General features: G+C 35.1%; 1 protein-coding gene across 2 annotated transcripts in view; it reads left to right on the top strand.

The window, feature by feature from the left end:
• The window catches only part of GPATCH2 (G-patch domain containing 2), a 201,011-nt gene that overhangs the window by 4,742 nt on the left and 183,327 nt on the right, over positions 1 to 12,942 (top strand). For both annotated transcript variants that reach the window (XM_023203723.2, XM_023203724.3), the window contains exons 2-3: positions 5,561 to 6,277; positions 11,878 to 11,939. In XM_023203723.2, coding sequence (XP_023059491.1) covers positions 5,561 to 6,277; positions 11,878 to 11,939 — 779 coding nt within the window. The remainder of the gene's footprint in view (positions 1 to 5,560; positions 6,278 to 11,877; positions 11,940 to 12,942) is intronic.

The following is a 12,942-nucleotide window of genomic DNA, read 5'->3' as shown; positions in this document are numbered from 1 at the left end:
CAGCATAGTCCTTGACTATGTACTGTGTGTTAGTACAGTGTTTTTGTACACACTGAATTTTTATTCATACAGAAACTAATACATTAATGATTATTTGTTCCCTTAAATTTTTGTAAGCGAATTAAGCAGATGCACTTAACACCACGTAACTTTTAGCACTGCACTGCTAAAATTACTTAACTTTGTAGAACTGATAATCTACGTTTTAGAGAAGTAAAGATGAGAGTTTTACCCAGTACTAGGTGATAAATAGTATTTATTTTCCTCTTTTTTAACTAGTTACTTACTCGCTATAATCAATTATCCTTTAGTTCTATCCAGAAGGTTTTATTTTGAAATGGTGTCTCTCTCTCTCTGTTGTCCAAGCTGTAGTGCAGTGGCACAGTCTTGGCTCACTGCAACCTCTGCCTCCTGGGTTGGAGCAGTTCTCATGCCTCAGCCTCCCGAGTAGCTGGGATTACAGGTGTGCACCATCACGCCCGGCTAATTTTTTTATTTTTAGTAGAGATGGAGTTTCGCCACGTTGGCCAGGCTGGTGTTGAACGCCTGACCTCAGGTGATCCATCCACCTCAGTAGGCCTCCCAGAGTGCTGGGATTACAGGCGTGATCCACTGCTTCCTGCCAGTTTTTGTTTTTAATATGAACTTGGGTTTATTTATATGTTGGGTTTATTATCAATATATTGCTGACTGACATTTAGGAGCTCATGGGCCATCAATCAACTTCCAGTTCTTAGGGTAGATTAAGCAGTAAATTAGGACTAAAGCATCTTCCTGATTCTTCTTCCTCGAACCAGAAATATTTGAAAGAAAAACACTTAAACATTCACTTTTAAGAAAGCCTTTTTCTGAATTTATTAGAGCCTGTTGATAAGGAACACAAGGATAATAGTTCACTTATTTACTGGGTATTGGATATAAGAAGTGAAACAAACAAACTTGATGTTTGACCTAAAAGTTTTAAATAAAGCTTGCATATCAAGTCTTGGATGGATCATACATTTTATATTGCTCAGCATAATCCAATACCACCTGAAAAAACAAAGTACTCACCTGCGCAAGTCATTTCCTTTCATAAAATCCAACTTTATATAGATGTTGGGGCCATAATTTTGTTTTGGGGTATTCTGTTCATTCAGAGTGTCTTAATAAAACTATTGATGAACTATTGTTATCTTAGACATTACCCAATATGAACTGTTCCCAGTAGATTTCATTTCCAAATGAGTTCTAAATGAAGAAAAATGGCTTTTACAATTATGAGTATAAAAATCTCAAGTTAGTTAAGTGGTACATTCACTGAATTTAGTATAATTCAAACTTTAAAACTGGTTGTTCAGTAAGTACTGATTTGTATAGAAAACTTCTATATTTCCAGGTTTCCCCTTTCATAGGAAAGTCTTATTTAAGAAACTATCCCTAGGATAAGTGTTTTAATACATTGGTCTTCTGATACATCAGTGTAAACTGCCAAGGCAAAGGAAATAAAAGAGCTATTGGTCATGTGATGGTCTCTTAGGATCATTTTGGTTTTGACCAGCCAGTAGGAGACAAGAGTCTCTCTGCCGCCCAGGCTGGAGTACAGTGGCATGATCTTGGCTCACTACAGCCTCCGCCTCCCGGTTCAAGCGATTCTCCTGTCTCAGCCTCCTGAGTAGCTGAGATTACAGGCATCGCCACCATGCATGGCTAATTTTTGTATATTTAGTAGAGATGGGGTTTCAGCTTGTTGGCCAAGCTGGTCTTGAACTCCTGATCTCAAGTGATCCTGCTGCCTCAGCCTCCCAAAGTGCTGGGATTACAGGCATGAGACACTGTGCCCTGCCGATGCCAGTTTTAACTGAGGGATGTTAGTGAAGCAGCTTGAGGTTAACTGACTATAATACTACTGGTTCATTAGCATGGGTTTTGGTTGGTATTGACTTGGAGAAGAGTCTAGTTATTTGAAACTGAAGGGGAAAAAGGTAATTTGAACTCTGAGTAGGACTTGTTAAATCTATATTTTGTCTGTGTTTTTATAGGATTTTTTAAAAAAGCTTTTAAAAGTAATATGTAGTTGGTTCATATTTGAGTGACATCACGGAATAAATTGGATTCTTCTAATTACAGTATTTTTTAAAATATGTTTTTTTTTTGTTTGTTTTTTGAGATGGAGTTTTGCTTTTTTCGCCCAGGCTGGAGTACAATGGTGTGATCTCAGCTCGCTGCAACCTCCGCCTTCTGGGTTCAAGCACTTCTCCTGCCTAAGCCTCCCGAGTCGCTAGGATTACAGGCACCCACCAGCACACCGCCCTAATATTTGTATTCTTAGCAGAGATGGGATTTCACCATGTTGGCCAGGCTGGTCTCAAACTCCTGACCTCAGGTGATCTGCCGGCCTCAGGCTCCCAAAGTGCTGGGATTACAGGAGTGAGCCACCACCCCCAGCCTAAAAATATGTTTTATTTTCTCTCAAGAGAAGCAACATAAAGTCAAATAAGGCTGACACGGTTTTCATGAGATTCTAGGAAATTTTGTGTATATAACTGCTAATATTACTAAGAATGAAATTTGTTAGTATTAGTATTAGTATTTTATTAAACTATTGGTTACAGCAATACTTCTTAAACAAAATTAATTGAAGAGTATCAGATTTCGATGGATTGTATCAGATGTACTAACCTTTTTCTAATGTTAGTACTATAAATTTTCTGTGCTACAGTAAAGCACTAAATTGTAATATCCAAAATAAACTGACTTTAATTATATATTATATTCATACATCGAGTTAATTTCATGTTTTATTATTTTGAACTGGCCATTCACCCATTGATAAGAAAACTCTGTCTTCCAAGAGTAAGTTACTCCAGAACCAGATAATAGAGAGAAAGGATACTAATTTTGATACATGTTAAAGTGGCTTCAAGTGAATTTTTTTTAAGGTGCAATATTATATTCAGAGACAATAGGTCTTTCATACTATATTTCTTTTAATGAAATAATGTCAAAGGAAAAGAACACAATATTCATTGTTTTAAGAGAAAAGGGCATTTGTTAACATAGATAATAGAAAAAAGATTCATTTGGCTTATCAATGTAGTCAAAGTTGTAGCCTCTGTTTTGTTTGGCTTAAAGCTAATTCCTATGTGATACATATTTCTTTTAATCAAATTCAGTGTTCTAAATCCTGATTTGTGGGGCTGGGCATGGTGGCTCACGCCTATAATTCCAGCATTGAGAAGCATGGCGGGTGGATCACTTGAGGTCAGGAATTCGAGATCAGCCTGGCCGACACGGTGAAACCCCGTCTCTACTAAAAAATACAAGAATTAGCCGGGCATGGTGGCATGTGCCTGTAATCCCAGCTACTCAGGAGGTTAAGGCAGGAGAATCACTTGAAACCGGGAGGCAGAAGTTGCAGGGAGCCGAGATCATGCCACTGCACTTCAGCCTGGATAACAGAGCGAGACTCCGTCTCAAACAAACAAACACAAAAAAACCTGAGTTGTATATAATATCCTTAGAAAAGAAAAATCAAATCTCAGTGGCCCTCCAGAGTTTATTTAAAATAGATATGTGAATCACCACATTTTTTAAAAAGCTGTATGCGTTAGATTTTTTGTTCATATTAAATACATTCAGAATGCCCACAGAAATACATCTAGAAAATATCAATTCACATTAACCAAACGCAATGCCATGTTACTTAGTTGCTCACAGTGTACATTTTACTAACCAGTACAGGGTTGGTTCTTTGAGCTCAGTTTACTTTCACCAGCTATATACCACCCTGTCCCTTGTGTTGATTCAGGTCTTTCACCTCTTTTTTTTTTCTATTCAAAACAATATAATAGCTCCCTATGAGTCATTTGGGTTTTACATAGATGTATATTAAATCTGTCTTGAGGATTACAGTAATGCTACCTGGTGCTAAATTAATCATAATCAAAAATACAAACTGTCTACTGGGGTTGTGTCGCTGATCTTGGCTGTAGTTTGTTCAATGTTGGAGCTCTGGAACCTGATTGCTGGAGTTTGAATCCTCTCTCCACTACTTAGGTGCATCACATTGCGACAGAAATCTTTTGGCCTTTGTGTATTTCATCTCCCACCTCATAGGGTTATTGTGTGAGAATCAAATGAAATAATACATGTAAAACACTTAGGAATGGGTCTGGCAAATAGTAAATACACAAATGTTAGCAGGCGTGTGTATGCATCACATTATAAATGGTGTATCCAGTTGAATCACAATGTGTGTTGTTTTTAGGTTATCATTAAAATGAAAACACAAAAGTTGAAAACTGTTATAAGGAACTTGCAAAAGCCTGAAATTATTGACTGTTGGAGACTATACATGACTGAAGAGACTATACATGACTGTAGAGACTATATAGAACACAGATCAGCAAAGTATAACCAGTTATAACCTGATTCTATAAATAAAACTTTATTAGAACACAGCCATACCCATTTATTTATGTATTGCTTGTGGCTATTTTTGCATTACAGTGGCAAGTTGAGTAATTGTGGGAGACCCAATGGCCTGCAAAGCCTAGAGTATTTACTAGCAGGCCAGTTACATAAAAGTGTGCCTACTCCTGCTGTAGGCTCTAGAAGCTCTGTATGACTGTTGAGAATATTTCAATCCCTAGGTGCCTCTAGATCTCAATTTGACAAATGATTGCCTATGGTCTTCATAAGAAGGGTGCAAATCTCAATTATCTGTGATGTTTAAAAAATAAAACCAGATACCTTGGCTGTATGTCACACCAACTAATTTAAAATCTTTGGGAATTGGGTTTTAAAAGGACAAGTATAATTTATAAAAATTCCCAAAGAATGCTGATGCTTATCCTTGCTGACTACTGAAAAAATTTCATATTAGTAACATAGTTTAATGCTCTTGAAAAAGGAAAGCCTAAGAAATTGCTTCAGAGTGAAGTAATGATGGGCCCTTTTAAACCCATGAGACTGCAATTTGAATGCGAATGTAGTTTCTGCTTCACTGGGTTAAGAGATTAGTGTGGCCTAAATAAATGCATGGTATTGGTTAAACTTTCACATATATTACTAATCCTGAAACTACCTGTCTGTCTTTCTAACTGCCTCTTCTATGATGGCAGTGACTGGTTAGAACACATGGTGAATAGAAGATTTCATGTTTCTTTTTTTACTTAGAGATTAGTGGGCGAAGAGGGGACTGAGAAAGTTCTTTCTGTATCTGCTGTAGGAAAACTGACTCTAGAAAAGGGGTAGGAGTGGGCCAGCGGATAGGGATTTAAACAGAACTTTTCCATAATTATACAGTAAAAATATAAAAGTACTGGGATCTTTCATTGCTCATAAGCTTATTCTATCTTGGAAGTAATTCTTATGTTTAATAAAATAACTTATATAAGAAGAGGCCTAAAATGAATCAATATTTAAAACTAATATCTTGGATAGGAAAATTAGCTTTGAAACATTTTGTAATCATTATTAATTTTTGTCAAATTTAGAATGAATTGTCTGTTATAGAAAACGAGGTTACTGTGGTTAAGATTGACTATTTTCTTTTTTATTTCTCTAAAAAATGAAGGCATTTCAGTAGAACCATGGAGGAGCTGGTTCACGACCTTGTCTCAGCTTTGGAGGAGAGCTCAGAGCAAGCTCGAGGTGGATTTGCTGAAACAGGAGACCATTCTCGAAGTATATCTTGCCCTCTGAAACGCCAGGCAAGGAAAAGGAGAGGGAGAAAACGGAGGTCCTATAATGTGCATCACCCGTGGGAGACTGGTCACTGCTTAAGTGAAGGCTCTGATTCTAGTTTAGAGGAACCAAACAAGGACTACAGAGAGAATCACAATAATAATAAAAAAGATCACAGTGATTCTGATGACCAAATGTTAGTAGCAAAGCGCAGGCCATCATCAAACTTAAATAATAATGTTCGAGGGAAAAGACCTCTATGGCATGAGTCTGATTTTGCTGTGGACAATGTTGGCAATAGAACTCTGCGCAGGAGGAGAAAGGTAAAACGCATGGCAGTAGATCTCCCACAGGACATCTCTAACAAACGGACAATGACCCAGCCACCTGACGGTTGTAGGGATCAGGACATGGACAGTGATAGAGCCTACCAGTATCAAGAATTTACCAAGATCAAAGTCAAAAAAAGAAAGTTGAAAATAATCAGACAAGGACCAAAAATCCAAGATGAAGGAGTAGTTTTAGAAAGTGAGGAAACGAGCCAGACCAATAAGGACAAAATGGAATGTGAAGAGCAAAAAGTCTCAGATGAGCTCATGAGTGAAAGGTGACTTTTATGTTCTCTAAATATAAAAATATTTATCTCCAGTGTTTGTAGTTGAATGTTTTATATTTTAATTAATTCTATTTTAAAATAATTATAAATTGTAATAATGATAGTGATATTATTACTGTTTAACTGGTTATATTTCCTTATAATTTATGATGTTTAGCACAAAGCAAAATTGCTTATTTGATTTATACGAAGTCTTTTGATTATATTATAATGACTCAATTTTCAGCTACAAGGAGAAAAGGAAATGGATTTTCAGTGGAAAAGAATGTGCTTTTGAATAACAGCACGTTTGTAACTCAGAATTGGATATATAATTATTTATATGTTTAATTATAGACCTTTAGCTTTTGGTACTTTTTAGAGTGTCATAATTCATTAATCTATTCTGATTCTTGAAAATCAAAAGTTTATACCACTTCAACGTGTGTGGCTTGACATAAAAAAATCTGTAACTTTCTAGGAATTCTGATCACTTATGAATTGTAAAGCCTAATTTATAGGCTAGAAACACCTGGTTTTGTCATTAGAAAAATAGGAAAAACAATGGTCCTGTGGCAGTTAGTCTAATCTGTCTATTCTAGGAAGCAGGTATACTATAATGATAATTGTTAAGTACTATTTTGACAGCATCGAAAGGTAAGTGATCACTTTTCTTTTATACTGAAGTGATGAAGTCATGTTACTTGCAAGAAATGAGAATGTGTTAACACTTTATCCTTTTAGGCATGGCTCTGCAAAACCAAATGCAGAACTATGAGCCAGAAAAAAACAGTCTGTAAAAACGGTCTGAGAAAGAGTATTTGATTTTTAATTTGTAGGACTGGTTTCTTTTTTTTTTTTTTTTTTTTTTTTGAGATAGAGACTCTGTTTCCCACGCTGGAGTGCAAGGGTGCGATCTCAGCTCATTGCAACCTCCACTTCCTGGGTTCAGGTGATTCTCCTGCCTCAGCCTCCAGAGTAGCTGGGATTACACCACCATGCCTGGCTACCTGTTTTTGTATTTTTAGTAGAGATGGCTTTTCACCATGTTGGCCAGGCTGGTCTTGAACTCCTGACCTCAAGTGATTCACCTGCCTTGGCCTCCCAAGGGCTGGGATCATTTTAATCACGTGAATTGTGGTGAGCTCTCAATCTTTTATTTGGTTTTTATTTTTTATTTTTTTGTTTTTGTTTTTTTCTTTTTTTTTTTTTTTTTTTTTTGCTTGTAAATGTGAGTGGGACATGGTAAAAGTTTATGGAATTATCCTTTTATTAGACATGGTGTGCTAGTCATATAATTTTTCTAAAGAAGTAAAAATTACTTACATAAAAACAATGTGGCTGAGCATGGTGGCTCATTCCTTTAATCCCAGCACTTTGGTAAGCTGAGGCTGGTGGATCACCTGAGGTCAGGAGTTTGAGACCAGCCAGACCAATATGGTGAAACCCCATCTCTACTAAAAATACAAAAATTAGCTGAGTGTAGTGATGTGCACCAGTAGTCCCAGCTACTCAGGAGGCTGAGACAGGAGAATCACTTGAACCTGGGAGGCACAGGTTATAGTGAGCCAAGATCACGCCCCTGCAACAGAGCAAGACTCCATCTCAAATAAATAAATAAATAAATAAGTTTCCAGAGGGCTTTGAAAAGTTTATGGTATCTGTTTTTCTTGCAAGAAAATTGTCATTTTTCTATGGAAATAAGTATTATTTATATTGGGCCATTGTGACTTAAGACTACTCAACCTTACTTGAAAGTAATTGACTCAATTACTAGGAGGGACAGTATATGGCAGAAGATACTCAATTCTGGATTATTCACAATTAGATTACCAGCTTTTTGGATTCATTGTGCAACACCGCCCCCCTTTTTTTAATTTCTGGCTTTTATTGATCTGCTTTTTTATAGGACATGTAACTGGCAATGGAAATGAGATCAAACTCCCATTTTTCATTTCTTTTCATTGTAAAAAGTATTTGAGTATCCACTAGGCATGATCAGGCTACCTGGCAGTCCACAAACAGCCCAGGTACATGTTTTCAGAGTATGTTTTTTACTCTTGAATCAATGTTAAAAATATGTATTTTCTCTGATGTAAAACTTATTTATAAACTATTTTCTGTTGTCACTGAAAAGTTAGGTGCAAATTCCTTCTGTGCAAAGATTGCTAAATATTTAAGGTATTTTGGTAACAAGTATAAGTGTTTTCAAAATTACTTCCAAAGCTTTCCTACTACAAAAAGCTTTATATTTCCTTGGGGTTGATAGATAAATAAGAGAAACTTCACTGTGTGGAGTGTGTGTGTGTGTGTGTGTGTGTGTGTCAGATTTAACAAACATTTGATGATTAACTACTATTTACTCTTCACTGGTGGCACCTGGACTAATAATGGAGACTCAGTTCTCAACAGCTGCATAGTCTGGAATAGCCAGACAAGCAAATGATAAAAACGAAATGTGCTGAGTGGAAAGTATTAGTGAAGGAAGACTTCCTAAGGGAGCTGTGCTTTAAAGCAAGTACTAAGACTTGTTCAGGAATTGAGGGAGTCAAGAGAGGGAAGTGGCATCCATAGGTAGAGAGCGAACAGCTTGTGCAAAGGCATGAACTGTGAAATGAAAGTGGTGTATTTGGGGAAGTATACATACTTCGTTTTTACCAGAAATAAAATGGGATCAGAATTACGGCAAAAAGCATTTCTCAGAGGTCTATGTGCTACAGTAAATAGTTTGGATTTTATCATCTTATAGTTAATGGGATCAGTGAAGAATTTTTAACACTGAAGAAACTCAAGCTGATTTACATTTTTTCAAGATAGTGTGATATTTACAGCTGTATTTTGTTTATCTTTGACCTCCAGTCCAGGCTTAAGTGGGAGGTGAATTATGATATGATAACAGAGAGAACTAAGTATTTGAGAGTATTTGAGACCAATTTTAAGAGTTAGAATCGACGGGAGGCTGACTGACTGTATTTGAGAGGATGAATGAGAAAGAGGACTCTACAGAAAATATAGGAATTGAACAAATTGGGGCAAGTGATTGGTATTAGCGTACATATATTTGTTCATCTAGCGTATGTGGAATATATTCTAATCCAAATACCATGTTATAAAATTCACTCCAAAAAGGTGAATCTCCAAGGAAAGGGTGTCCTTGGAGGTAAGCCGTAATGACTGTCAACTGCTGAAAGTAAAAGGCTTGCTTCTATTTAAGTTCTTGTTCTGATTTATTGAACATAGAAACACATACGTAATGTACACGGAGCAACTCTGGATACCAATAAGGTGAAATGTTAATAAAGAAACATGTTGTATACATACATGTCGACATACCTCAAAGTAGAACAAGCATCATTAAGGACTAAGAGCTGGAAAATAAGGAATCCTGATTTCTTTATATCTTCAAGAGCTTGGACAGGTGGAGAGGGAAGAGAGTGGAGATAAGCATACCACTGTGAAAAGAACATAAACGAAAGGACCAGAGATGGGAATAAGAAGATTTAGATGGAGGCCCATCCATAGAAAGTCTTAAAATCGAAATCTAAATTTAATTCAACAAGTATTGAAGTAATTTTAGATTTTTAAATAGAAGACTGTTCTATAATATACACGTGTGTGTGTGTGTGTGTACATACTTTATCAACTACTTTTTTGAATAAATATAAATTTACAGAAAAGCTATAAAGATAGTTCAGAGAGTTCATGTATATCACATTCCCATATATCCCAAATCCACTTTCTCCTATTGTTAATATTGTACATTACTATGGTTAATCTCTCACAATTAATGAAACAAAATTGATACATTTCTAAGTAAAGTTCACAGTTTATTAGAATTTCCTTTGCTATTTTTTAATATCCTGTTTTTGATTTCAGAATATCATATTGCTTTTAGTCAACTTGTTTTATTCTGAAAAGATGAACCTAGCTGTATGTAGAATAGATTAGAGCGGGGTAAATCTGAATTCAGATTAGAAGATCATGGTCTAGAAAAAATAGCTTATCAATTCATAATGCTTTGTCTGCAAATCTGAACTCTGAAGAGTTATGAAAAACTAATTCATTTGTGGCCAAATTTAATTTGACCTGTATTTACTGTGGATATTCATTCATTTAATTGAAAAAAATATATTAATCTGTTTTATGGAGCACTATCCCAGACTCCTCTGAGGCAGTCTAGAATATACCTTGCTGAAATTGGAATAATTCAGAATTTTAAATACATTTTGCCTCAAGGGTTTCAGAAAAGGAATTGTGACCTGAGGTATATATAAGACCCTTCATTTGAGTTGTGTTAATGGGGGGCACACAGGAAAGAGGAAAGTATCAATAGTAGTTTAGACAGCAAAATGTCAGAAAGATAGTTTCTGAGGTGATTTTAATACTCTCATATTATGGTGCATAGAAGACCATATATATTTGTAAATAAGAAGATATGGTTGTGATGCTCTTAGAGAATTTTTTTTTCATTACCAATTGCACAACATAGGGAGCTTCATACAGCACTTAATTTGGAAGAAAGCTAGAGAGAGGTCTAAATTCAGAACTCCTTGGAAGAATGTGCCTCTTAAGAAATTCCTATATTCTTCATTAATATTTATTTTTTAAGAAATCAAACAGAAACTGAAATTATATTCAGAAATTGTATGTGGATTTAGATCTCACCTATAATTTTAATCCTAAACTTCTCAATTTAAATATTTTAATTAAAAAAGGGATGATTTCGTGATTGGTTAAAATTAAGAATTATGGTAAAAATAAAATACATGAGAATTTTTAAAGAACATCACTAAATTTTCTTTAAAAGCTAAGCCTCTCATTGTATGACCTTGTTCTCCTGATATTTTAAACTAGACCATCATATAAGCATTACTTCTATTAGAACTAATAGTAACAGTTTGTTTATGTTATTCAAATATCTACTGTTTGTTTTATTTGTATGTTAGATTTGACTCTGGAGCTTCTGTGGTAGCAATGAGAGCCTGTGTTATTTTTTCACATTCCCCCCTTAATATTTGTAATATTCTTTTGTTTTGCTTAAAAGTGACCTTAACTTCGATATAATGAATTATCACCATTTTTAACTTTTTTCTTCCTTGCAAACTAATAGAGTTGTTGTGAATTCTTAAGTAATGTCTTCTCCAGAATATTTGCAAATGTGGTTATGAAAAGTAATCTCATCCTAGTCCCTTGTATTTCATGTGCTGAAAAAAGGCTTAGCCTGCTTTTGATTGAGACTTTTCACATTTTATTGAGCAGTGGTGTTCCAGGCTCAAGCTGAATTGCGTGGCATAAGAAAGGAGCAGTGAGCATTTGATGAAAGCACATAATAAAATGCATCAATTGTGTCAGCGTCTCGTTGCAGTCACATCTGGCTTACTGTCAGGGTCCCATTAGATTCCTGTGGTTTTATGTGCCAAAAATAATATGCTCTGTAGTGAATGGAACCAGGATATTAGCAGTTTGATTTTTAAAAAAATCATCTTATTTTCTTTCAGATCTTTGTCAGGCTTAAGTTCCATCTATCTCTAAGCTGCCATGTCTCTTTAAAATTTTATGACTGAGAGATCAATTGTTCTTTTGATCTGTTTCTTTCTTTTTCCTTATTACAGTGATTCCAGCAGTCTCAGCAGTACTGATGCTGGATTGTTTACCAATGATGAGGGAAGACAAGGTACTGAAATGATATTTTTTTCTCTCTGTGGAAAATCTTCTTCATTCTAAAGTTGTGCTTATTACTTGTTATTTCATAAGTTGATGACTGCAATCCATTTACCTTACACACATTACTTAGTGAACTAGGATTTAGTATCATAGCTGTTTTTTTATATGCTATGGAAGGTGTTCTGCCTTCATGACCTAAGTAATCAATTATCTCCAAAAGCTAGTATGTAGAGCTAATAATATTAAGGAAGGATTATCTTGTTTGAGAAAGCTTTACGTACCTTTTTGATTTTCTCTCTTTTAGCAAATTTGAAAGAAACCGGTTCTCATTCTCTACCTAATTCCAAATGTACTTAAAACTGTTTAAGCATTCATAAAGGTGGATTTCCAAGTCATTTGTCATTTTTATTCAACTGTGACATTAATTCATTCTATCCAGTTTGTAAGTAATTAGATGATTTTTATGAATTCAATATTGTAAACCGTTAAACGGAAATGTCTTGCAACTTATATGTTTTCCATCTTTGAAACTTCGGGAAGCTTCAGTCATTAACATGGCAGTATTTTGAAGCTATGAAAAATTTAAAACACCTTAATAAGGAGCAAGATTAATCCTTAATAGGATTAATTTCATTTAGTCACACCTCTTCATGATTGTTTCCCTTTTTACACTCCACACAAATCATGAAATTAATACAGACAAATACCTATCACAAACATTCTCTTCCTTTCTTAAGAATACATTAGTGGAAGACAGTAAGTTCCAAGTGAAAAACACTAACATAAATTTTAAATTATAAATTTATTTAATGATGTTATAAGAAAAGGACAAAGTAGTAGCCGCCTACACTTTTTTTTTCTTAGTCTGTTCATCCTTTTGGCAGTACAAAAAAACGTAAATGAAGTGATCATTCTTTTCTGCCTACTTGTAAACTATTTGTCTTAGATGAATAGGTACGTAACTATTTGAAAGGCCATGGACTTTGAAGTTGATACTTTGCTGAAATATGTTA

Source organism: Piliocolobus tephrosceles, chromosome 1 (assembly GCF_002776525.5).
Source record: "Piliocolobus tephrosceles isolate RC106 chromosome 1, ASM277652v3, whole genome shotgun sequence".
NCBI classification, from domain to species: domain Eukaryota; kingdom Metazoa; phylum Chordata; class Mammalia; order Primates; family Cercopithecidae; genus Piliocolobus; species Piliocolobus tephrosceles.
Note: the sequence above shows the minus strand (reverse complement) of the source record. Positions and strands in the feature narration are given on the sequence as shown.